The following is a 25,084-nucleotide window of genomic DNA, read 5'->3' as shown; positions in this document are numbered from 1 at the left end:
GTGTCTGCAGCCAGGCAGAACTTTTACCCACCTCATTAGGAGAACGTGCTGTGATGTCAAAACAAATTTCCTACCCGTATTCTGAATAAGCTCTATTGGTTGGAGCTATTAAAGGCAGGAAAGACACGGACAGTTCAGATGACATACAAGGCCACATTTGTCTAGTGTCGAAAACAGCCCCAGCAGAGGAAGCTGCTTCAGGAAGGGTTTGGAGCATGGCTGGTCTGTACCTTGGCAGACGGGCCTTGCTGCAGGGTGCCAAGGATGGCATGTAGCCAGACCCAGGATGGTGGCTGTGGTGGTAGTGATGGGGTGCGTGGTGGTGGGTGCTCACCACTGCTCCACAGCACCCAGGGGTGCAGGGGCTCCCTGTGGCCATGGGCATCACATCCAGGTGGTCAGCTGTGGCCGCTGTGTCTGGGCGGTCAGTTGTGGCCATTGTTGTTGTACCCATGTTGTGCCCATGTTGTGCCCATGTGCCCTGTTTTTGTGGCCACGGGGGCCCTGTTGTGCTGGCCAGGTGGAAGTGGTCGAGATGCCACCAGGCACGTGGAGCAGTGAGAGGGTGTGGGGAGCTGAAGCGAAGAGATGGGCAATGAGGCTCGGGTTCCTGATTAAAGCAGGCAGGAGGCACTAGGAGCTCAGTGTTTATTGGTTTTGTTCTGCTCACTCACGGTCTGCACGAGGAATGAGCTGACTGCCGCATGCAGACACGCACATGTTGCTGGAGGCTGCCCTGGGAGACCTCCAGGCCACCCCGAAGCAATGCCAGCTCGGCACAGCGCAGCCGTACCCGATCCCCCAGGCTGCTGCCGCTGCGCTGTGCACCAGGCTCCAGCTGCGCCTGCGCAAACGTGGGAGGTGCGAGGTCCTGGGCTGCGCCCCAGCCCACGGGGAGCTGAGCCTGGCCACGTCTCCGCAGGACACCCACCACCTTCTGTGGAGCAGGTGGAGGAGCTGCTGTGCTCTGAGCCTGTGCAGGGAGCAGCACTGCCTGGCCGCCTGCTCTGCTGCCACAGCCTGAGCTCCCCCCCGCAGGTAACAGGACCTTTCCTTTCCATTGCTACTCTACGCTGCCGGCCACTGCGATACCTCTCGCCTAGCGCGTGCTGTCTCTAAGGCTACTGCTGCAAGCAAGTCTAACATGCACTGTCCTCCTGAATCCAGAGACCTCACCACTTCCAGCAAAGCACTTGTGGAGCGACTGGCCCGTCCCTTGCAGGCTGAGAGGTGTCAGACATTTACTGCTTGGGTGAGGGGGGTGCACACCCACGGGGGGGCAATGCCAAATCCTCATGCAGAATTTTGTAGTGCCCAGCCAGAGGGTGCTCCCCAGCCCCAGAATCAGACGTCAAGGCCTGGGAAGACTGCAGGGGAGCTGGGGCAGAGCTCCAGGAGCTGCAGCCATCCCCTGCGGGCTGTGTGTGCCACCAGGGGAGGGACAGCACCAAACAGGTGTGTCCCTGCCTGGAGGGACAGCACCAGAGGCAGGGTGACCCTGACAGCTATTGTCTGCTTGGAGGCTGTTTTCAGCACCTGTACGCTGCTCACCTGCATCCACCCAAGATGAAATCCTGAGGAAACCCTCACTATTTACCTTCTTCAGCTTTCTTCCTTCCCTCATTGCTGGCTGGAACACTACAAATTTACAAACGGAGAGATCTGCAGAGAGGTTTTTGTTGTTGTTCTTTGTTTGTTTGTTTGTTTTCTTTTTCTTGGCAGACCAAATTCATCAGCACCGTGCTTCCCATGTGTTCTCACTGGTACATGTCACAGTGATGGCTAAGGAGCAGTTAGCAAATAAGTTCCTTTGCGTGCCTGTCTGCCAGCCCAGTAGCATGATATTTGGGGACAGTCTTTCCATTGCCAAAAAAAGGACTGAAAAAGCCAGTGGATGGGGTATAGCAGGTTACACACGATGGCTCAGCACCCAGAACATTCCCACCAGATCTATTTACCCTTTTTCCACACTGAGCTTCTGCCACTGCCTCCCAGTGTCACTGGTCACATCCAGCTCCTCTGACTTCCCAGTGCTGCCAAGCAGGAGGGGGCTTTGAAAGGGAAAACGCTCCAAAGAAGTGCTTCAGTGCTCAGCCCCAACGCTCTCTGCCTTCTCTCTCAGTTTACAGATACTGAACCAAAGCAGCAGGCAACAGCTTTGGTCTGGACACCCCGATGGTAGGAAGCACTGCCAGCCCCTGGTGTCACCAGTGCAAACCCCATATCTGCTCAGCCAGAAGGGTCACGCCAGGCAGCTGCCAGCTGTCAGTGCCAGCAGTTCTCAGGTTGGGGGATAGCTTTGCATTCTGCCAAGTGCCTGAAGCAGGCACTTACTGCAGTGGTGTGCTCAAAAACTGGCCCGGCCAAGTCATCTGGTGTTTCTTGAGATTCTGCCTTCTGTTTTTAGGCATTGGCTTTTTCTCTCAGTGTCAAGTGGTGCTTACAAGGCCCACCAGCTGTGTGGAAAAGTGTGGCTGCTGAGAGGAGCAGGGAAGGGCTTGCTGTGGAGCAGCAGTCTCCAGCCAGCGAATTTCAGATTAAGTTAAGACTGCAGCTGCACAAACAAGATGGGGTGTTTATTCTCAAGAAACAACAAATGTACCTGTCCTGACCTCGGCACAGGGAAAGCTTTTTGCCCTACCCACAGCAGAACTGCAATGCTAAGTGTTCCTCCTCCCCTCACCCAGGTACTCCTATAAAGATGCCCTAATCCCATCCCACCCCACCAAACCCCTTGGTTCACTCCAGGTCTCCTCCAGGAGGGCTGCGATGCCACTAAGTTCTGCAAGCTGCCACCACACGCCATGGAAGCTGGAGCTGTTGAGGAACAGAAGGAAAGATAATGAGGCTGGGCTGAAGGTGGTACCCAAAGAAACAAAGTGCAGGAATGGGAAGTGCGCAGAGACTGGGAGGAGGAGGAGCAGGAGTAAGTGCTGTCAGGCCATAGCCTGGTAGGAAGGCAAACCCAGCCCTGCTGGTGCTCACTGCACCAGAAAAGGACCTTCTTTTCCAGACAGTGGACTCTGCTTTCTCCTCTCCCTTCCCTTTTTCCCAGTTTTGTCCACAAGCAGCAGACTGCCAGGATCCCTACAATGGTGGAGGAAGGGCAGTCCTTTTTTGTACTAGACCCAGAGCACATGCAGAAAAGGCACACGTCAGTTGCAAGTCTAAGTGGGAAATGTGATGAAGCCAGGGCACAATTTAGATACCTAAACACAGGAGTCTGGTTCTGCTGGGGAAGCCACAAGGCATCTGAAATTACTAGAAAGTCTGACAGACGTAACTTGGGTCTTACAGAAAACCTGACCCTTGTGGAGTGGCAGCAGGAGGACAGGGAGATCCCAGGGGCAACTGCACTGGTACTGGACAGTACTGGTGTGCACCTAAATTGCCCTCCAGGAGCAAGCATCCAACACAGGGCTAGTTTCACTTCAAGGCAGATGGCAATAATGAGGATAGAGACAAAGAACATTTCTGGATTTCTGTTCGCCTTGACAAACACAGGAGCTTTCACCATCTCTTAGCCCCTTGCTGGGCCCTGGGTGGGAGTTTGCTGTGCACCAGGTGAATGTAACTGCAGCCATTTCAAGCGCTCGAGCAGCGGGTTCAAAGGGCTCTGTGAAGTCCAGGCATGGAGGCAGTAACATGCAGGCCAGGAGAAAGTGATGGGACCCCAAGCCTTACTTCTGGTGTAACAGGAAGCACAGCCTGAGGTCAGGATATCAGACCAGCCCTTGTGGCCTGCAGTGTGCCTCAGGGGACCCCTTGGAGTTGGGCAATGTGGAAAAAAGGCAGCAGAGGCAGTAGGCAGGGGAGATGGCCTCTCTCAGTGGGGCTTGGCAGCACAGCCACACCAAATGATCGCAGCAGATGGGTGTCACTGGCCCCTTTAGCTGATGGAGCTATATAAAACAGGCAGTGAGTGAGGACACTTACCAGCAACTGCTCTAAGTACTGTCGGTCTCAGGCTGGATGGTTGTTTCAGGCCTGCAAGGAAAGAACACAACAAAAACACGCAGGCAGTCAGTGAGGCAAATACAAATGCATCTTGAACAAGAGAAGAAATAAAACAGTGGCATCACCTTTGCAGGGGAGGACACTTTTATTAGGGTAGAGTGGTGGTCCACAGCCCAGTGCTTGCAGGTAAGCACTGCTGATGTTGCTCATGGCCTGAGGACACAGCTCAGAGCAAGAACCCTGGGGAGAGCAAAGTGGGAGGCTGCCTTCAGCAGCCACTTGCTCAGCATCACTGCTCAGGGCACCAGTGAAGCCTGGGGATGCTCAGGCTGGATTGGGGTGAAGCTCCCATCGATGCTGCTGCGTATGGAGGAAGGGAAGGGGAGAGAGGAGAATCAGCTCAACCTGGCAGCTCTTTGCCAATCCAGCTGCAGAACTCTGTACACTGACAGCTCCAGCCTGAACTCTCATCTTCATTGCACTGGTGTAAAACCCAAATTAATTCAATGTCCCATGCTGGACTTTACACTGGGATGAATTAAGACCAGGGCTAAGCTGTGACAGAGTACAGATGAGCAAACCAGCAGCCACAGTAGATCAGATTGTCAAAGGCCCTTCCAGCATGCAGGGGCCCAGTGCCCATTCTTGAAAAGCATTTCAGCTATGAAAAGCTGAGACTGTTTGTCCAGGGAGTGCTTGAAAGTTTGGTCCTACTTCAAAGTGAGGTCAGAACACACTCTTAACCCTTGACTCTGGGAAGCATGAGTAGTTCTTGCTTTCAACTACAGGCAACCCTGGCAGAAAGGGATGTCTCCTTCCCTGCTCATTAGCTCCTAGAAGATGGGCTCTGGGAATCTACTGCCCCTTCTGCTGCGTGTTCAAGGCAAGAAGGGGAAGCTGCCTGAATGCCTGCCCACTCCTGGGCACTGACTGAGGGTCTCCACAATGGAGCCCCTGCGGCCAGACCCTTGCTCCATGTTGAGGCTCAGCACTGTGCCCAGGACACAGCTTTGCCTGCAGCAGAGCTCTGGGGAGCAGGTCACACCGAGCTGCCCCCACCACAACGTGGCAGGTTGTGGCTGACACTGCTGACCGGGGTCCCACACCTATCACCCTCTTCCCGCTTTCCTCTGAACTGACATAGCACTGGTGCAACTGCTGAGGAAAGGGCTGTAATTATAAACCAGCAGATACTTTGCGTGCCTGAAGAAGGTTACTTCAGCTGTCAAGATAACCTGATGCTTAGGGACTCCGTGTCAGCTCTAAATTGCCATGACAGGATCTGGCATGACTTACCTCACAGAGACAAAGCAAGGTTAAGCTGTGTCACTACATACACATACTATGCACACAACACATACTGTATATGACATCATATATGGTATACAGGTAATGCTTCACAAATATCCCTCTGTGGGAATACCTAACAATAAATGTGCATGTGTAAACTACTTTCAGCTGCATTTAGTTTGTGAAACCCATACAAATTAATGCATGCTAAAGCAGGTGGAAGTGAGCAGAGAATGCTCTAGTTGAATACATACACATGTTATCTACATGTATATACACACATACATTCACCTATACACCGTGCGTTACAGCAGACAGAGAGCACTACTGCTGTGTGTTGCAGCATGAAACCAAGCTCCCCCAAGCTGCAGGTTATAGAAATGTTCTCTGAGTGCATAAGCATTGACCACTGAAACAGAGAAGAAAAAATCCCAAGCAGGTGCTTTTTAGTGGCTATACAACATAAAAAGATAGTCACAGATAGTCACACTGTTTTTGTTTGTTTGTTTGTTTGTTTCTCAGAAACCCTATATCCCTTTGCTCTCCTTTTTCCTGAAGTGGCTGGGAAACTAGACAGACAGTTGCCTGGCTGTAAGAGCCAACATGGAGTTTCCACAGCTGTAATTTCTTCCTTTCCTGTCAATTAGGTGATGGTAAACTTTGGACTGAGCCCACTATAACACAGCTGTTCAGCTCTAGCCTATCAGCATGGGTGGTTTTTAGAGATGAGCCTGCAGCACAGGGGCTCTGCAACAGTAGAGCCCTTTCCTCTTTGTCACAAAAGCACAACTCCCACTGCCTTTGCACAGATAGCTCAGAAAAAGCACGACCACCATTACAGTTGCAGTCTATCCGGTGTCGTCCCCAGGGTCTCACTTGGCAGGGCCATTGCAGCCCACCAGGATGCTGATTCTGGGCTACATCAAGGGCCCAGCTGCCACCCAGAGACAACGCCCTGGGAAAGACCCCTCCATTCCCATTGAGGTTCCCAAGACAAGGTCCTGTCCCGCTCCCCAGACACACACACAGTGAATGATGGAGGCCACACGGGGCCTTTGCTGACATGTCAGCTGGTTTGGGCCACCCATGGAAAACTCCCTTCACTGGCCCATGCCAAGGAAGAAAAAGATACTACCTCCTCCTCACCTCTTCTCCTCCCACATGGCCAGAGTTCCTGCCCCACATTAAACGAGGAGAAGCATCTCAGGACTGTTTTGTGTCCCACCACGTTCCCCATCTCCACAACTTCACCCTTTCCTAGCTCACTCCTGCAGCTGCTCTTGCCTCCTGCAGCAGCACCCTCTGCCCTGGGACCACCACAAACCTCCCCCACAGAGCCACCAACAGTTGTCCTCTCATCCCAAAACCCATAAAGGACACGGCTGAGCTTAGCAGAAAGAGAGTCCAGAAGAGCAAGGAAAGAAAGGAAGGAGGTGACAAGGACAACTACAGCCAAAACAAGGGTGCTCATGGAGAACTGTCTTTACCGGTGACCCTCACGGTATCTCCTGGAAGCAGTCGGGCGCTGTCTTCTGCTCATATAGAGATCTGTGTCTACCGTCTCCTGAACCGCTTGCTCTGGAAGCAGGACAAAGAAAGATAGACCTCTGTTGATAAGCTGCTTCCAGTTTTCAGCAGGCCCTGGGGGCCAGGGGATTGTCTGGCAATAGCTGCTGGTGGGGATTAGGCACTGTGAGAGGTTAGGAATGGCACCCCGAGTGCTGAATCTCATATATAAAAGTTGTGAAAGCTATGCTGGAGCCCTCTATCCTTGGTTGAAAATGCCTTTATCATCTCAAGCTTGATTATACTTTTTTTTTTTTTTTCCTTTCTTTCTTTCTTTCTTTCTTTCTTTTTTTTTTTTTTTTTTTTTTTTTCAGTTTGGTGCCTCTTTTTGAGTAGTATGTTTGGAAACCCAGCACATCGTCCTCATGAAGTTCACAACCACTGCACAGTGCAGGAGACAAGTGCTAATGCACTCTCCAAGAACAAGGAGGGGCTTCTGAAATCAGGACTGCACCTGGCCCCACACAGCCAGCACAAGGGAGTCACTGGTTTCCAACACAATCGCTGCCCTTTTGTGTTCATAGCAGCAGTGGTCTCCGAATGGCTTCATGGCCTAGCTAGTGGCCTACCTTCTCCTCCATGCTGCATACGCTCATGAGCGGAGCATGCCCTCTTTCAGAACCTGAAGCCATCCTTCCTGCTTTCCTAAGAAGCACTTCACCTGCTGTATTTCTCACATGGGTTCAGACAGCACAGAAGAGCACAAACCAAAATGGCCAGAAATGACTCCTTCTTTGGAGAGCTGCCATCAGCTCGTTGCTTTTTCAGGCCCTTCCTTGCCAGTTGGTGAACTGAAAATCTGTGCCTGTGCTTGTGTTCACACACATTTCACCACTGTGAAGTGGTATACATGCTTCTTATGTTAAATGTGTATGTGTGTGTGCCTTTAGCATAAGTATGTGTATAAAGAAAGTGTGGTTTCCAAACACAAATCTGTAGTGTTTACATAATGAGGAAGGAAGTGGGTGAAGTGGATTTATCTGCGTGTGATAAAACAGAGGAAATTAAAATTATGAGGGCTTCCTTCCCTTCAGCACACACAATACTAAATTGCTGTGGAGCTGGTCAAATCATTCATCATATGGCCTAGCAGATCAGAGAGCTGTTTTTCAGTAAGCTTTTGGTGAGTGGATCCTTGGGATTCAAAGATCCTCTATAGGTGCTGCAAACCAAGGCAGACACTTGCAAGGATGTTTGCAATAGGACTAAGTATTTAACCTTACAGAAGTATTTAAACACTTGCACCGGCAATGCTCTTAATCACAAGTGACTGTGTCTATCTAGAGCACACCCCCATAGATGTGATGCCAAGTGCAGGGGGCCCGTGGGAGTCACTTCTGTTTTCCCACAAAATGCTAAGAGGGAACAACCACACCTGGGGGAAAGTAAGGGAGAAAAAAGTAGATTTGGAGGTGGAAAAGTTTAAATATTTTCCATGTAAGACCAGAATCTGCACTAAGATTATCTTGTTACTAATAAACGTTTGTCTTTTGGCAACAGAAGATTTCTTGTAAAACAAAACATGGGTTTAATTACTTCATTTTGTTCAAAAATACTTGCTGCAATTGTGGACATAAGCAACAAACCAAAGCTTCCAAAAGCTGCCACCAAAGCAGGTCTCAACTATGTTTTGTTGAGGGCTGTTTTGAAACCAATGATTGCAGAAGGGCTGGGATAAGCACGAGCCCCCCTCAGCTCTCATCCTGGCAAAACCCACCTCCATCTGACCAACTGCCCACTGAAGACTCAAATTCTGGTCTCATTGCCTTCACATGAAGGAAGGGTCAGTTTGTAAGGGGAGAAGATAAAATTTGGGTTTGAAATCAATAACATGTTTGCAAATCAGGCTGAGAGGAAAAAGCTTAGGGAAGAGCTTCAGAGCCAGGTCTCCTTGGGCAGGCAGAGCTGGGCATTGGGGTGCTACTGGGTGGGTGCCGGTGGTGTGGCTGCAGCCGCTAATGGGTGGGTGGATGGCTGGAGGAGACCAATGGGAGGAAAAGGAAGGCAAGACTGAAAAATACCCAGACCCTCACTGCCATCTGCTTTCTGAGGAGTCCTTGGCTGTGGTGGGTCAGGGCTAGGACCATGCTCTCCAGAGCATGCCAGCTGCACTGCCACGCTTCCTTGCAGACTATCTGCTAGGCCAGTGGGACAGTGAGCAGCTTTTACTCACAGATCCCATTTTTAGGACCCTATAGGCATAACCGCAGTGTTCAGGAAAACAGTCTTTTGGTCTGAAAACCCCTCATGAAACCAATGCCCCGGGACAGCCCTTTGTTTGATTTCCCTGTAGGTTTGCTTTCCTTCAAAAACTAGCTGCAGGAAAATGCCCACTTGCCTAGCAGGCAATGCACAGCACTCAGAGCTGGGCTCTGGGTGCTAACTAGGAAGAACTCTGAATAGTTGGAAGTGCAGATATTCATGCATGAGATGGCAAAGCCACGAGTGTTTTCGCCATCACTCCTGGCTGAAGTGGCAAAAGCAAATAACTGCATGGGAGAAAGATTTCTCTGGCCATAATCTGAGAGTCTGGCCCAACTCACCAATCTCTTCCACAATATTCTCAGTGCTTCCAGGAGGAGTGGTTTTCTCCTGTTCAGAAACAAAACAAAACAAACAAGAAAGAGTAACAACCTCAGGTGGGTGCCCCCTTGACTTGTCCCTTTTCTCTGAAAGAAGGTTACTAAGCACTGGGGCTTTCCTGGTCATCACTATGATTAACACCACAAATATCATGAAGACACAACCAGAACCCTCCTGCTCTCAACAGCAGAATTTGCTGCCTTTGGCCACTCCACCCGGCAAAGTGCTCGCCATCCCATCCACTGCAAGTCCTTCACTTATGCTGCTACACAACCACCCCAAGAGCTAAGTCATTCTCTCTCTCTCTCTCTCTCTCTTTTTTTTTTTTCTTAAAAAAAAGCAACATTCAGATAACTGCAGATTGGTATTGCTTGCTCCAGAGTTTGGGAAAAAGAGCAAAAACAGCCACTGTCTTTGCCACTGTCCTTCTAAAAGACACCACTAATGTGACTGACGTGCACACAGAGAAACAACAAAGAATAAAGCTGCTCCCAAACCTGCAAACACTCTTGAAGACATGATGACTGATACATTTAGAGTAACTAAACATTAGAGACGTCTGTATATAAAGGATTTAAACCCTAACAATACACAGCCATTTGCACTGCAGCCCTGTCAGATGATGCTTCCCTGCAGCTGCACCCATCAGAGCTGCCAGCAGATATGTGGAGGTCTTCAGGAGCTGGATTTCACCCTCCTGCACTGAAAAAACATATCCTTGCTGCTGAGGCGAAATGAGAATCCCTTCCCTTTGCTAACCAATGCCTGCAGTGTTAACACGGCTTCCCCATTTCCAGCTGAATGGTGCATGCAAATACCCCAATGCATTGGATAGTGTCCTCTAAGCTATTAAATTCAGAAAACATAGCACATATAGAAAAAAGTGAATTGGGATAGAACGGGGTGAAATGACATTATGGGTTTCTTTAAGAGGTCACAGAAATGGAAATACTCAGTGGAAATACTGACTACTTTGATCCCCGGGTGCTGGATTATTTGATCCTTTGATGTTTGGAATAACAAAGGAAATAATTCTACTGAAATCATGAAGTGGCATCTGATTTTTAAGTACTAAGAAAAATATTTAGAGAGAGAAAAAATAAATAAAAGAAGCATCAAATAAAGAACCCATTTTTTACAGTCATAAGGAGAAAAGAACAAAGTTCTATTTTGATTTAATTCAAATGTAATATATCCGTTTTGATCCTGTGCACAACTATATCTGCTGCTATTTTTTGTGCCCCCTGCTGTCGATAGCTTCTCACTGTGACTCCTCTCTCATTACACTGTTTGCAGTGCCTGCTGCCATCCCCTGCTCATCACAGGATCCAGCTCAGAAAGACTCAGTGCTTGGGTACACAGAAGATGAAAGCAGCGCAGTAATCATAGTTAAAGCAATCTCCAAATACCTTCTGGGCTCTTTACCATACCTTGCATGTTCTGTACTCATCCTGCCTTACCATAAGCCTGTAAATGAATGTGATTAAAGGAAGAGAGCTGTGTCAGACATACAAGAGGCTGGGAGTCAGTTTGCAGGTCTGCTGGCTGAAGCCAGCCAATTCCCCTTGCTTTGCTCACTGCAAGTAGCACCGACTGGTGCGGACAGTCCTGCAGCTTATCAACAAACCCCACGCTGGAGCTATGAACCAGAAACCAGGGATACAAGTGACTTGTGAGCTCTCACACTAGTATTTAATATTAAGGATGTGTTAGATTGTTTTCCTAGCCCTCGGATTATGCTGGATCAGCTGCAAGTCCAGCAGCCTGTGTGCTGTTACCAGCAGGTTTGCATTTCGAGTCAGCTCATAGACAGGGCTTTCCTGCAAGCAGGCACCCTTCAGGGTCACTCTTCATACGCCTGTGAAATAAACCTCTGAGCTCAGCTCCTAGTAATCCACTTCTTTTGTCTCCAGGCACAGCTGTGGCTTACTAAATTTCCTTGCATGGGAGCTGGCTCATGTTCCTTACTCAAATGGCAAGCCCAGGCAGCTGATCCGGACCTGAGCCGAGAAAACTTGTTCAATGTGCAGACCTCCCTGAAAGATGGATTTACTGCTATTTGGGCTCTTTGTTGAGCACTGTCTGCCCTCCAGAGGTCTCTCTGTATTTTGTTACCCATCCTTTAGCAGCCCAGGGCTACCAACAACCCCAAAAGACCATCTGAGCAGCCAATGAAAAGGTTGGCTCACCTGAACTTCTCTACTGCCCTCCAGCATACAAAACCTGATGTTTTCTCAGCAGGTTAGTGCTGAGCTGTGGGATGGAACAACCAAACAAAGGAATGGAAAAATACAGAACAGACGGGAAAAACATACCTCCCATGTCCCCCAGACTGCACTTTCAGAAGCCTTCCTGTTGGCAAAGGTGCGCCGTGACATTAACTTGACCCCTCTGGTTTAAAGACTGTCAATGACTCCTGCTGTTGGTTGGGATATCTGAACAGGTCACACTGGCAGGGTCCTGCATTCCTGCGGGGGCCTGACTGTAACTCGATGCTGTGCTGGCCAGGCAGGCCATATTCCGCAGAAACCTGCTTTGGGGAGCAGGAGCCCAAGGCCACTGGCTGCTGCGCTGAGGCCATTTGGAGAGCGCAGGCCATGGCAGCATGTGGAGGGGACACTGGGACAAAGACGGGTTCAAACCAGAGATGACAGCTTTCAAGAGATGTGTGTTTTCCAGCTGGCTCCACTAATGCAACCAAGTGCTGCCCACTGACACAGCTGCACAGAAAAAACAGGGGCACCACTCAGCAGGAGAGGCCGCTGTGTGAGGGCAGGACTCATGCAAAAGCAGCCAGGAGGAGCAGACCAAAGGGTCTGATGTGCTGGTGGCATTGAACTCAAAACTGCCAGCTCCCCTGGGTACAGTTTATAGGAGAACTACAGCAACACCTGCTGCCAAACAGTTACACACAGGATTAACACTTCCTTCACACCCTGTAGGGTTTAACAAACTACATGTAGATGTCATGTCGTTACAGCTATCCCAGCTCTCACAGAAGTGCTTTCTAAATCCAAAAGGTGTCTGATGAGGAGCAGACATGGAAACAGTTTCAGGCCAGCCAAGGAACTGAAGGAATCACCCACAGATGTGCCACTGGACATAGCCAAAGTGCTGTGGTGATTTTGCTCAATCCTTCCTCAGAATTCCTCCAAGAGACCAAATGACTGCACCTTAGCGCACTGCCAGTCAGCTGAGCCAAGGCCTATGCTGGTTTCAACGCAAAATGGCTTAGAACAGTTTGAGAATGATTTAAACTAGCACACAGATCTTCAGACTTGCTGTGGACTAAAAGGATAGCTTCTGCAGCTCTGTTGAGGAATTTTAATAAAACCTATGGAGTGTTTCACCACTTTGGGGCAATTCCCCTCAATGTGTTTCTTCCTGGTCACTTCTCACAGTTCCCCTGTTGCCACTCTGGACTTGCCCTGCTCTCCCCGCCCTGCAGGTCTTCTGGATTTAGCAACCCTCTGTCCAGTCATCTACTACTGAGATGGCCTTCAACACTCTTTGTTCAGTCTGGGGAAGTTCATTTAGCTACTCTTGACCTTCTCCATTCAACCCTGCTGTCCCACAACTCCTCAAATTTATCCTGACTCCTCTCTTCCGTCCCTAATGAAACCATTACTGACAGTCCACAAATACACAGACCCTGTTCCATAAACTTTGGTCCTATCTAGCTTTCTAACCCAAAATACTTCAAATCGTCCTCAGTCACATGCCCGGTTACATTTCATACTCATCTGCTTTTCCAGTTTACTGACCTACTCTATTCCTCACAGTCCTCTAGTCCTCTCTGTACTCACACTGCCATCAAGTCTTTTCTTTCAGTTCCTGCTAGAACTGGACTAGTAGAAAATCACCTTCTCTACTTTTGAATTGGTTCCTGTCAGCTCTGAACAAAATCAAAAATATTTTTTGATTTCTACCTACTTCATTTATATCAATGCTTTATCTTGGTGTCTCCGCCAAGGCCTCATCTCTTGGATGTCTGTATCACCTTTGTCAAACTCGATGTGCCATAGGCATACTCTGTTTTTTCTTAGAAAGACCTTTCATCATTTTCTTTCTGTCTCAGTCACCTTAGACTGCCTCTACTGCCTCAGAGTATTAATTGGCACCTCTCCTCTCCGCACCTGCACACAAGCTTTTATTTTTCCTTGTCATTCACCTTCCTCATACGATGGCTGTAGAGTTAAAAGACTTAGGCAAGCCATTATTTTTTCTCCTCTTGCAGCCACATACTGCTCTTTCCTTACAGCTTTCTTAAGGATGGGTGAATTGGCTTTGTTGTCAGAAGGCGGGCTGCAGTTGTGTTTCCCAGGAGCACAGTGTACTCTCCAACCTACCTCCAACACATTTAAAGGCTTTGCAGGTGGCCCTTGAGCAAACTGTGGGCCTTATGCTTGGCAGTGTCCCCAGGTGGCTCCTCAGAGTTCATCTGAAGAATGTGCTATTCTCTTTGCCAACCTGGTCTTGAGGGCTGCCTCAAAGTGCTCTGCCAAATAACGCCTACAATGAGATTTACCCAAGCTGAAGCAGATAAGTGGAGAACAGAACCCAGAACTGCTAAGCCCTGACCATTGAGCCCTGAGTCTTTCTACTCACCAAAGACCAGGAATCTGAAAATAGTCCAGTATTAATTATTATTACCTTACCATTAGCTCCCAAATCCAGAAAAGTTAGTCCCACTGATCCGTCTCAAGCAAGTTGTATCTTTGACCCACTGGAAGAAGGAACTCATTAACCTGCCTAGGACATTACTTTTAGGCTTATAGCGATTCCTCAGAGGGTTCAGCCTAGCTTGGCTCCACATCTTGCTGTAGGCCTGTGTAGTCTTTCAGAGCCCTCTGTAATGCAGCAGCATTTCTCACAAAGCCCTTCAGCTGTCCCAGAGCTGAAGACTGATATACGATCAACTGTAAATCTGTCACTACAAATGCTCATACCATTGCTCATTACTGAGGTTTAGATAGCTAGCAGCCATTCTGAATTCCCTTCTGATGACCAGGAGATCTTGAAACCTGGTTTATCAGAAGTGAGGCAGACTGGAACAAATGCCTCTCTTGGTGTATCTGCAGGTTCACCTTACATGTTTTTTAGCACTGAGGAAGCTCATCCTTTTGGGCAGGACTGCAAAGGCTAAATGTTCGATACACCTGCCATACCCTGCCTCCATTCTACCTACGAAGTAGTTTACTTACCAATTATACCAATTTCTGAGGGAAAGTGGATATTGAAAAGTCTTTTTCAGTCCAAATCCAAGACATTACATACACAAGATAACAGGATTTTATATATATATATATGTATATATATATATGTATACACATGTATATATATAAAGACACGCAGGACATCTTTTCATGATTCTGGCTTCTTGCAACTAGGGATGGAAATATTTAAGAGCTCGTCATGGCCCCAACTTCTATGAATGTACTTAGTTCTTTAAAAACAATAAATACATTTTATTTCCATGTCATTCTTTGCCAGAAATTCACAATTAAACTATGTGCTTTGTGAGTGTGGCTCTTTGCTTTAAATCTGATGCTTGTTAGTTTTGCTGGCTATCCCTCATTCTTGCAGTCACTGCCATTCTCAGCTCACCTTCTCTGCATCCTTCAAGCTTTACAGCCTTTGCCATATTCTCTTTATCTGCCTTTCTCCCAGACACATTTGAAATTTAGATTCATGCTTTCTGAATTTAAATTGAATTTGGTGCTTGTTTAAAAGCACAAAAATCAACAGTGTTAGAGAGTAAAATCTTATGTGAGTATACAAAAAAGACATGGCATGGACAGTGACAGGTCACTCCACAGCTTGTGCCAGGGCTCTGTTAGGGACCAAAATGAAATAAGAATATGTTTGCTAACAACTGGACTGAAAAACAGAAGATGCCACAGAAGCCACTGGAAAATCAGATGCCAGTGTTCAATCACTACCAACAAGCTGATACTTGAAGCATTCACTTGGAGACAACCTTCTGTCTATCAGGTGTGTTTTAGCTATTATTGATGTTGAGAAAGATTTATTCAGAACTAAGAATTTCCTTGAACAACCTAAAGCAAATAGATCATAAGAAAGTTCACATTGGTGTAATTTCAGCTAAAACTCTCGACTGCCACTGTAGATAGCTCAGCTGAAAAGGAGAAATTCATAAAGCTGCAACAGTTCAGCAGCTTATGATAATGTAAATGGGTGTTAACAAACAAAAAAGAAATAACAAAATCCCAGTGTTTCCTTCCAGAATCACTGAAAAGGACTATTATTACTCTTTCCATCGGGAGATTTCTCTTTGCACTATTTTTACTGTACAACAGAAACGCATCATAAAACCTTTAAAGGTCCACTTCTCTACTGCCTTTAAGCCACAGAATAATCACAAGAACTACCCTGTCCAAAAATTAGGCATTTTGTTTTAAGGCTAAAGTATAATTTTGCTAATTTGTTAATCTTTTTGTTAATTTTTTTTTTTTTTTTTTTTTAATCAGGGATTAAATGGGATGTATTCTTTCCAGAATAAAAGTATGTCCTGAAAACCCTGAACTTAGTGGGAAGATTCCTGTTTTTTGGTTTATTTATTTGTTTGCTTGTTTGTTTGTTTGTTTGTTACCTGTCGGTTGTATCAATTATGCAGATTTGTTCGCCATTTTTGCCCCTCTCATAAGAACCTGCAAAGCCCAGGAAATGGGCAAAAAACCTTCTAGAATGGTGACCTGCAAACCGTGAAGCAGTCTAAAATCTAGCGATTTAAAATAATTGCTAGGGAGAATGCTGAGCTAATCGGTGTGAGCAGAGTACCATCCCAGCAGAGCTGCACTGCCTGTTTCCCCCACCAGCTCGAGTATATCTAACCCACACTGTGCTGTGCCATAAAGAGGGCTAGGACTCACTGCCCAGCTAGGGCAGTCCATCTGAGCCGAAATGCTGAGCCACAAAATAAGTCACCCCCGAGAATGCCCGTTTCTCTCCTTGTCTACAGAGGAAGCAATAGTTAATTAGCTCAGACTTCAGACATCTAACTTGTAGGCACCTAAGTTTGAGCTCAGGATTTCTCCTGCCATGTATGTCTTAAGTTAGACAAGTTAACGATTTAGGCCCAGCCTCTTAAAAGTGCTCACAGGCATGGCACCATGGCACTTTGTTACTCCAAAGCTGCAAGTCTGCACTCACAAATCTTATTTTTCATTGGCAATGTCATGAATTTTCAGAGTGGTGCAGGCTAGGGGCAAGGGAGTTGGAACATGGTTAATCACACCCTTAATCCAGGCTACGTTAGGCATTTTATTTTTGCTCCTAACTTCAGTGCTCCAAATCACACCTCTCTCTCTCAGGGCACCTAAGTTAAATGTCTGAGGCTAGATAGTGTGAATACCCCTGAGGTCACTTCTGCTCACCTTAAGAGGCTGGCACGGGTACTGTTCCAGATATGGTAACACTTTGAGTGGAGTACAGAGAGAACACTGCGATCAAAATTTCCTTGCAGTTAAAGAGACTCCTATCTGTCAAGGGCTGGGACACCGACACTCCAAGCAAACTTGGAGGACAAACTGACGTGCTGATCTGAGAACCAGCACGGGAGCACTGATAGTCATGGCTAACTGTGAGGATGAAACCATACTGATTTTATCAAGTAAGAGCTTGCTTGCCTGTTTATGGTCATTTTCTTCTGCTGCTGCCACCAGTTACCTTCCCTGTGCCTTTTGGAGGTCTGTAAAACTCACTACAAAGAACAACAACTAGAAACAAAGGACAGAGGTATTGAAATGATACCCAGATTTGATGCAGCAGATATGACCAAGGTGCTGAAGGTGTGACCTTCCTAACCATAGCGGTGAAAGAGTAAACAGGTAGTAATGGTGAAATTTAGGTAGTGAAACAGGTAGTGACATTTCATGGCTGAGAATGAAACTCCGGCAGTATCTCCACAGTCTGCCCGTTCTCACCAACAGTGCCTTATTTGAATAGCCAGGAAAGGAAATACCAACAGTTGGCAAGACTGTGCCAACATTCATTGGTTTTCCCTCGAATAACATCAACTCTCCCTCCTCCTTTCCCCAAAGAACCAAATATCTTCTCGAGTTGATCATAGCCTCTTTAGTCATCTTGGCTCACCCAGCTGTATGAGTAAGTGCCACACTGTTAAAGATGCCTCATCACAAGGCGTGATGGCGATACCGAATGTATAACCTACGCAATATAGTCAGCTTACAAATAACCCAAATGTTGAAACATACTTGCACAAAGTCCTCAAAATCTGGGGCAGAGCTCCTGGAAACTTTAAGCCTGGACAGTCTTTCAAGAGCAAAATTCCACAGAAGAATGTACATTTTCACCCTCTGCCATTCTAATAATCCTGCTAATTTGTCAATTTATACCCCTCCATTTACCTTCAACATGAATTTTACATCTACTACTGACACTAGAAATCATTCAACAAGCCTAAAAATGGGGATGAATGCAGGATGACGATATTGACTTATTCTCTGAATATTTTTCTGTCACCTCCCAGCCATCAAGTCCACAAAACCTCCTACCAGCTAAAAAAGCACAAATGATTAAACAAATTTCTTCTCCTTTTCAGTCTCCATCAGTCCTGCTCTTGTAATATATGGGGCAGATCCATGCACATCTACACCGCTGATTGCTGGCTCACATTACAAACTGCTGGAACACGCTAGATTCTTGCAGAGCTTGTGGATGACATGGAAGCTATGCCACAATTGATTTTTCAGCCAACTGGAAGTTAAATCTTGCAAGTTAAAAAATCCTAATCTGCTAGACTACAAATATAGCTGTTACTTAAATGTCACCAGCTGCCAGGATAGGGAAAGTGATTCAAGGAGAAGGAAATTTTGTACCTGTAAATAAATAAAAGCCTACAGATGATAAACTTGAAAGTTACTGAACCTCTCATCATCTTGCTGGGACATCTTGGCTTCCTTATCAGCAAGGAAAAGCAGGGCAGAGCTGCATTCCTATGTTAAAGAGAAACTGAGAAGTTTACCATATCTCATGTGCTATTTGGAATGTACCCGACTCAAAGTCAGGGCTGAAGCACAGTGAGAAACTTCTGTTTTCAGATACACATCCTGATATCTGCCTAAGGGACTTGGCGGGGGTTACAGTGTATGCTAGAGAATTATGAGATGGAGAGATAGCGAGACGCAATACAGAGATGAAGGAGAACATGGATAGAAGCAGAGACTTCAAAAGAATTTTTTTTTTTTTGTATATAAATGTTCAAATGTTACTGTGTTAAGAGGACATACATATGTACGTTGAGGATTTATCTAGACAGAATTATTAAAACTCTGCCTGGACGCAATCCTGGGCAATGAGGTCTAGCTGACCAGGCTGGCTGCTGGACATCCCTCCCAGCCTCATCTATTCCCGTGGTGCCGCAAGGGACTATGCATACCAGGGGCACCCTGAGACACGGATCTGGGAGGTGGATTACCTTTTCTTAGACTAGATGATGCAGCTGGGGAAAAATAATAAAATAATAAAAAAGGAACAGCAGAGAAACTTTCAGGCACATAAGCTCCAGAAGTCTAATGACAGCTATCCTCTCTTCCTACAAACCTTTATGCTGAAAAAAATGACACGGATGCATCTAGAAAGCAGCACAATTGCAGGCCTTGAGAGGATTTCAGCTCTATAAATAAAAACCTTCACCACTGTGTGGCTCAAAGATGGCACTGTGGGTTTTCTAAATCTATGGCAATGCTAAAAGATTTCCAGCTCCTGCCTTGTCCTAACATGAACATGTGCTCCACCACCCATGGCACCATAGATTGGCTGGCAATCTATTTTTCCAGTATGTAGGAAGCCCACGCCTCTTTGCCATCTGTCACCACTAATTTTTCATTGCTTCTGAAAACAACCTGAGAATAACCCCACTCTGATTTCGTTTAATGAAGCAATAAACCCTCTGAGTACATCTTTTCCTAAATATTCTGCTTATTGCTCTGTTTCACCTACCGCCTTTACCCGTCTTATCCTCCTGCACTTCTTACTGTCACTTCTGAGTACATTCACTTGCTTCTGTTCTGGCTGTAATGAGCAAAGTGCTCAGTTCCCATGAGAACAGGGAATCAGTGGGAAGTGAAGGGAAATCTGAAAATGTTTTTTTTTTTTTTTTTTTTTTTTTTAATATAATTTAAGATATTCATAAGTAAAAACAAATAGAAAATAATAAGAAAACATGGATTCTAGCTGGCTGGGAGAGTGCTTAGATGAGTGCAATGAAAGACAAAAACCCCAAACAAATGAAAAAAAGCAAATCACACACACACACAAAAAAACACTAGCTCCTTTTCAACACCTATTTGTAAGACAGAACAGCTGTCTCCAGCAGAAGATGAGATAATCGAAAGTGATAGCTGACTGTCTGTGACTTGATCCAGAGTGCATTTAATAAGTCTGATACACCTCAGAAATTTGCAAGGCCTCTTGCCAGTACTGGTCACATTATTCTGAATTTCCAGATTTGCTCCTGAGTGCTGCTGTCCGGGGTCTCCTGCCCCAGCTAGGTTGTGTTTTCTCTGCCTCCATCACAGCAGGGTGTGATATCAGTCCCTCCACACTGCAGCACCAGCAGACCTGCAGGCTTCTCAGAACTGGGCAGGTAAAGCAAGCAGAAATCCTGGATGTGACTGCTTGAGACTGATATTTTGGAAGCAGCTTTTGCTGCAAGCCATCCTGCCTCTGCTAGACAACACCGAGGAGTTCCTTTTCCAGAGATCGTAACTTGGCACCTTCCAACAAGATACACTCACTTTGAAAGAGACACAAAATGCTAAGAAAGAAGAGAATGCTGAATCCCCTTCCTGAGCAAAAACATCAACTTTGACCTGTGAGAGGGCCCCAAAAGCCTTCGTACATACACACACACATTCCCATGCACACAGATCCCACTATGAGCTGATTGCACCTCATCAGGCCGTGCACTCGTGTAAACGTGCTTACTCAGACACAGCTCCTGAACCTGTCCTGACATTCATACTTGGCATGACCAGTACACAGAAACCCCAGCAGTCTTGGCACCAGTGCTGTTCCAAGCAAAGTTGAGAAGCTTTCCGTTTTACCTCAGCAGGAACAGAAACGGGCCTTTCATTCTGGACAACTTACTGGTAAGTGTTCGTTCAGGTTGGGACTTCTTTCTTATTGCTTCCAAAACACAGTATGGGGACTAACACAAAGTAATTTGTTACTTTGCTTCTGCACACTCCATGTTCTTTTCGTGTAACAGCAGTGTTTATGGTAAAGCTTTTGACTGTCCAGAGGAGGATCCTCTGCTGCATCAAGTCTGTGGAACAATTACACGCCCTTTTTCCAGTGAAAGAAAAAGGGATGTTCACTGAAGCTAAACAGCACTATTTAACCTGTACAAAAATAGTGACCTCGCTCTGTGATTTGTATTCCACAATCGTCTTTAATCATAGTAGGAAAAAAAAACAAACCACTAATGTTATTTTGCAACATGATGCATTTTTATATGAAAAAAAATTGCTATTTTCTGATCTGCAATAGATTTAAAACTAATAGCACTTCAGTAAATGAAATGTGCCCGTAAGTAAATAACCACTTGAATTAGTTCCTCCGCCCATGTATTTTGCGCAAGTCTCACAGTTTGTATATTTGCCCCTCTCCCTCCAGCGGGACCTACTGATTCCTCCAAATAGCTCAGACTGTGCTTGAAGACTACGAAGTCGTAATGGACTCTCTCAGGAAGCTGCCTGGCTCACCAAAAAGGCTGTTTATAGCAACACCTAAGAAAAGAAACCTGTCTCTTGGTTCTTTGGCAGGGTGCAGTTACCCACATCAAGGGCTGACTCTCCCCTCTAAGGTGAAGTCTTCATCCTGCAGTTCCCACCCAGCCCCAGAACGTGCTCCCTGGCAGAGGGGGGTGTGGGCACTGCAAGGTATGTGTCTCAAGGGTGAAGAATACAAACAGCTGCTAGCATAAAGTAACACAGCCTTGCATAGCTGCCATGAAACTCTGTCATCTCAAGGGCACAATCTGATGTATTGCAATGAGGATAAAGATAAAAATATAAAGGCATGCATCTTGTTCCATTCCCTAAAACAAGTGTCTTGGCCAAGGAACAGAAATTTGCAGGTTGCCAATAGCAACGTTCATGTTTTCAGAGTACAATGTGCACGATCTTCACGCAAAGCGGAAAAAGTACCCAAGGATTTCCAGTGGCTCAATAGCATGTGTTCCCCACGGGCTAGGACAGGTGTCTGCAGAGCTCCAGTGCCCTGCTGGGCCACATCCTTAGCTGAGCAAACTGGCAAAACACCACTGTATGTGGGAAAAGGGGATGATAAACAGCTGGAAATTTGCCTAATAATAAGGAATGAAAGCTGTTTCTGTTAACACAGGAGGGAATGTAATCTACGTATAGGTACACACACGTGCATAGCTGCTAATTAACATCTGACACATGCAACGTCCTTACAAGCTGCGCCACATGCAGCTATATCCCAGTGCTGCTTCGTGTTGAAATACACAGTGCAAAAATATGAATTATTGTACTTCAAACCAGCGAGGCTTCCCCCCCACCTCTTCCCCATCCAAATTCATGCGCTACGCATTTCAGCAGACCTTGCTACCTCAGCCAGGAGCTCTGAGTCTGGCTGGGTCTGGAGGTTTTTATGGGCCTCATACCTGAACCCTTGTATGGCTCGACAGATACTGCGAGTGCACTGCCTCCTTTCCTGAGTGCTCCTTAGGTTCAGACCTAGCATCAGCGCTTCTGTGCTGATGGTGGTGGGATTTCTGGTCATGGTGGCCATCCCTTTTCCTGGCTTCTGAGTCAAACAAGACGTGGGTTAGCCTCTCCAGATAGTGCTCCAGCTCTTCCTGGGTGTGCTCCAGTTGTTTGCCAACATTACTGGGTAAAAAGGAAGAGGATGGTGGAGGGCTTTTGCTTTCCCTCTCCTTCTTGGCCTCCTCCAAATGCGGGTTATGCCTCATCAGCAGAAGCACCACGATAAGCAAGATCAGGCACAGGTACACAACCCAGACTTCTTCCATCGTGGCGGTGGGACACGCAGGGGCTAGTGCCTGTGGATGCACTCAAAGGGAAACAGACGGACGTGCCAAACGCAGCAGATGGTCACTCCTTTAGAGTTTTCAGTAACCACAGAAAAGAACTGCTGCCAGTAATTAAAGCACTGTGGCAATTTAATGTCAAAGTTTTCTAAAGCAGCGTGGCTCACAAACTTTCCTTCAGTTCTAAATATGAAAGCAGCACAGCCAACAGCAAAACACTTTTACGCAAAGCAGAGAAAGCAGCTTTGTGCTTGGAGTAAAATAGCTTCAGCAGAAAGATCTGTCACTGCTCCGTATGATCTTATTGCAGAATTTCTCCTTGCTTTTGTTAAGAAACTGCAGGTCAGGTGCTTATTGCTCTTCAGAAATCTTCCCTTCTTTTATAGTTTGAATTCTTGTCTTGCTTGAAATGGTAAGGTTTGCTTCTTTCTAATTCGAAGCAAAAATAAGGTATGATTGATTCTTTTCCTCCCCTCAGTAAGATAACAGAATATTTTATCCTTTGGGGGTCATTAGATGCTGGTTGCACAGTCCACCCCCAGCACTCTTCAAAAAACTTGTCGGAAGGAGCTATCAGGCACTCGAGTTACAGATTCGGTGGGACTGGTTCTGTTGGCTTCCTTCTGTCTTCGCTGGCCTTGGGAGAGGGAGTCTCAGGACTGGGATGATTTCAGCTGAACGTTGTGGGGATCTCTTGGAGAGCCTTTGTAGGCTGCTCCCAGTGACTCAGCCCACCAGAGGCAGGGTCTGTATGGAAGGGGATTGCATTTCCTAACCTTTGCCGAGGGATCTTTTTACAGATGAGGAGGCCAAGCCTAAAAGGAGCAGAGCTCACGCCCAGATTGCTGCTGCCTTGGTGTGTCAACATTCTTGGTCTCAACCTGCCACAGAAACACCACCACAATTTGTTCCCAAAAGTGAGACTTTTCCTTTGCTTTGGTAAGGAGAAGGAATGGTCTGAGAAAAATTACAGCATCTTGTCATCTCATGGCCTCACTGATTGCACTGCCATACTTTACACTCCCAGCTTGCCTCATCTTTACATTTTTCCTGAGAAGTGTGCTGGAGGAGCTTGTAAGGGTTTTGCTGGCCACAAGCCAGGGCCTGGAACAGCTGCGCTACGGGACCATCACAGCACGGGTAGGTGGGCAGACACCACAGCTGCAGCCACCCCTTTCACACCGACCTCAGGTGCACGGCGTAAGGCTGCAGAGAGGGATACAGAAAGACAGGCAATCAGAACAAAGCCACGTTTTCTACCGAAACTGAGCTATGTTTTCTTAAACTGGGAACACTGGAACAGAAAACTCCAAGCAGATAAGGACTTCTCCTTTCTCCCCCATCGCTGTACACTCCTAATGCCTTAGGGCATAGACCATGTTTCTAGCCACATGCATCACAGACCTGACACCGCTGTAGTGAGACATGATAGGAAAATCATAAATGTCACCGAAATCCTACAGAAAGCAATGTTAAAAAGAGGGGACATTTTATTTTTAAATGTCATTAAGGCTGTGTTATGACTTCTCCAAAGGGGAATGAGCTGACAGAGCACCAACAGCATCTCTTAACTTCTAATACTGTTGTTTGTTTCCTTTCTAATTAATCAAATGATAATGCAGCAGGGATGCAGCAAGCATTACAAAGCTTACACAGCCCACCTGTGGAACTGACCCAGCTGACTTCTGGTCTTACACTCAAGTGCACAGGACAAGCGCGGCACTCAGGGCTATGCAGGGCTTTGATCAACATTTGCCTTCTGAGTCCTCCAACAAAGCAACATGAGTTGGCTTTGCAAGCCAGCATTATGTGAAGAGCTCTGAAGAACCACAGCAGCCTCACACATATTAGAATGCATTTTTTTTCTGCCCTCTCTGGAGATAAACTGTCTGGACTAAGTTACACCAAACGGCTATCTCACTAGTATTTCTATTCTAATAGCAAATGCCTAAAGAAAAGTAGAACAAGGCAATTGTGTAAGAATGCTTCCCAGAATACTCCTGCAGCCTTCCACAGCACAGGAATGTATAATATTTTATCAGCTCTAGCCTTATATAGAAAAAAGGAGAAAAATAACTATTTCCCAGACATATTCTGCATAGCCAGCTAGGTAAGGAAACAGTTGCAGTTCCAAGGTCGTACACAGGATGCTGCTTAATTATAGAAAATGCAATGAGAACACTAAACGTTTGAAAACAATTCAGCTTTTATATATTTAATCCTGAAAATCCAGAAAATACTGTATAGTGATGTTCCACAGCCAAAATAACAGCAGTGCTTTCTAGCAGGTGAAACAATCAGCTAACCTCTTCATTTCCAGTTTTATTTGTCTTCTCTCCATGTTTCTACTCATTGGAAAAGTTACTCACATTCACTTTCTTGTTATGCCCAGGCAGTCAATATGTAACATATTTAAAAGAAAAAAAGGATCAGATGCAAGTGGCTGCATCAGAATTTAGTAATTTTATTTTTTTTTTTTAAGTCAGCATCATTTTCTGAGGTCTTTCTCAGCAAATGTTTTCCACCATCTTTGTAGCTCTCAGCACACCTTGGAATCTGCCTACACTTCTATTTCTTGCTTCTCATGCAGGATGACTGACTGGACTATAAAAAGGACGGAAAGCA

The 25,084-nt window shown here is 46.4% G+C and overlaps 1 protein-coding gene across 1 annotated transcript; it reads right to left on the bottom strand.

Annotated features, from left to right (window-relative positions):
• Positions 1-633: 633 nt before the first annotated feature.
• On the bottom strand, positions 634-24,910 carry LOC311445111 (uncharacterized protein). The gene is made up of 5 exons (XM_084536853.1): positions 22,073-24,910; positions 9,357-9,405; positions 6,735-6,825; positions 3,937-3,987; positions 634-2,817 (listed from the first exon to the last, which is right to left on the bottom strand). The coding sequence occupies exons 1-4, from the start codon at positions 22,439-22,441 to the stop codon at positions 3,948-3,950; spliced, it is 549 nt and encodes a 182-aa protein (XP_084392979.1). The 5' UTR covers positions 22,442-24,910; the 3' UTR covers positions 634-2,817; positions 3,937-3,947.
• Positions 24,911-25,084: the final 174 nt, after the last annotated feature.

This window comes from Aythya ferina (assembly GCF_964211825.1).
Source record: "Aythya ferina genome assembly, chromosome: 15".
NCBI classification, from domain to species: domain Eukaryota; kingdom Metazoa; phylum Chordata; class Aves; order Anseriformes; family Anatidae; genus Aythya; species Aythya ferina.
This window is presented reverse-complemented; position numbering and strand designations above follow the sequence as displayed.

Coding starts and splice junctions, on each gene's coding strand:
- LOC311445111 (XM_084536853.1), bottom strand. CDS start 22,441: ATGGAAGAAGTCTGGGTTGTGTACCTGTGCCTGATCTTGCTTATCGTG. Junction 9,406..22,072: donor CGAGCCATACAAGGGTTCAG/GTATGAGGCCCA, acceptor GTTTCTGAACAG/GAGAAAACCACTCCTCCTGG. Junction 3,988..6,734: donor AGATACCGTGAGGGTCACCG/GTAAAGACAGTT, acceptor CTTTCCTTGCAG/GCCTGAAACAACCATCCAGC.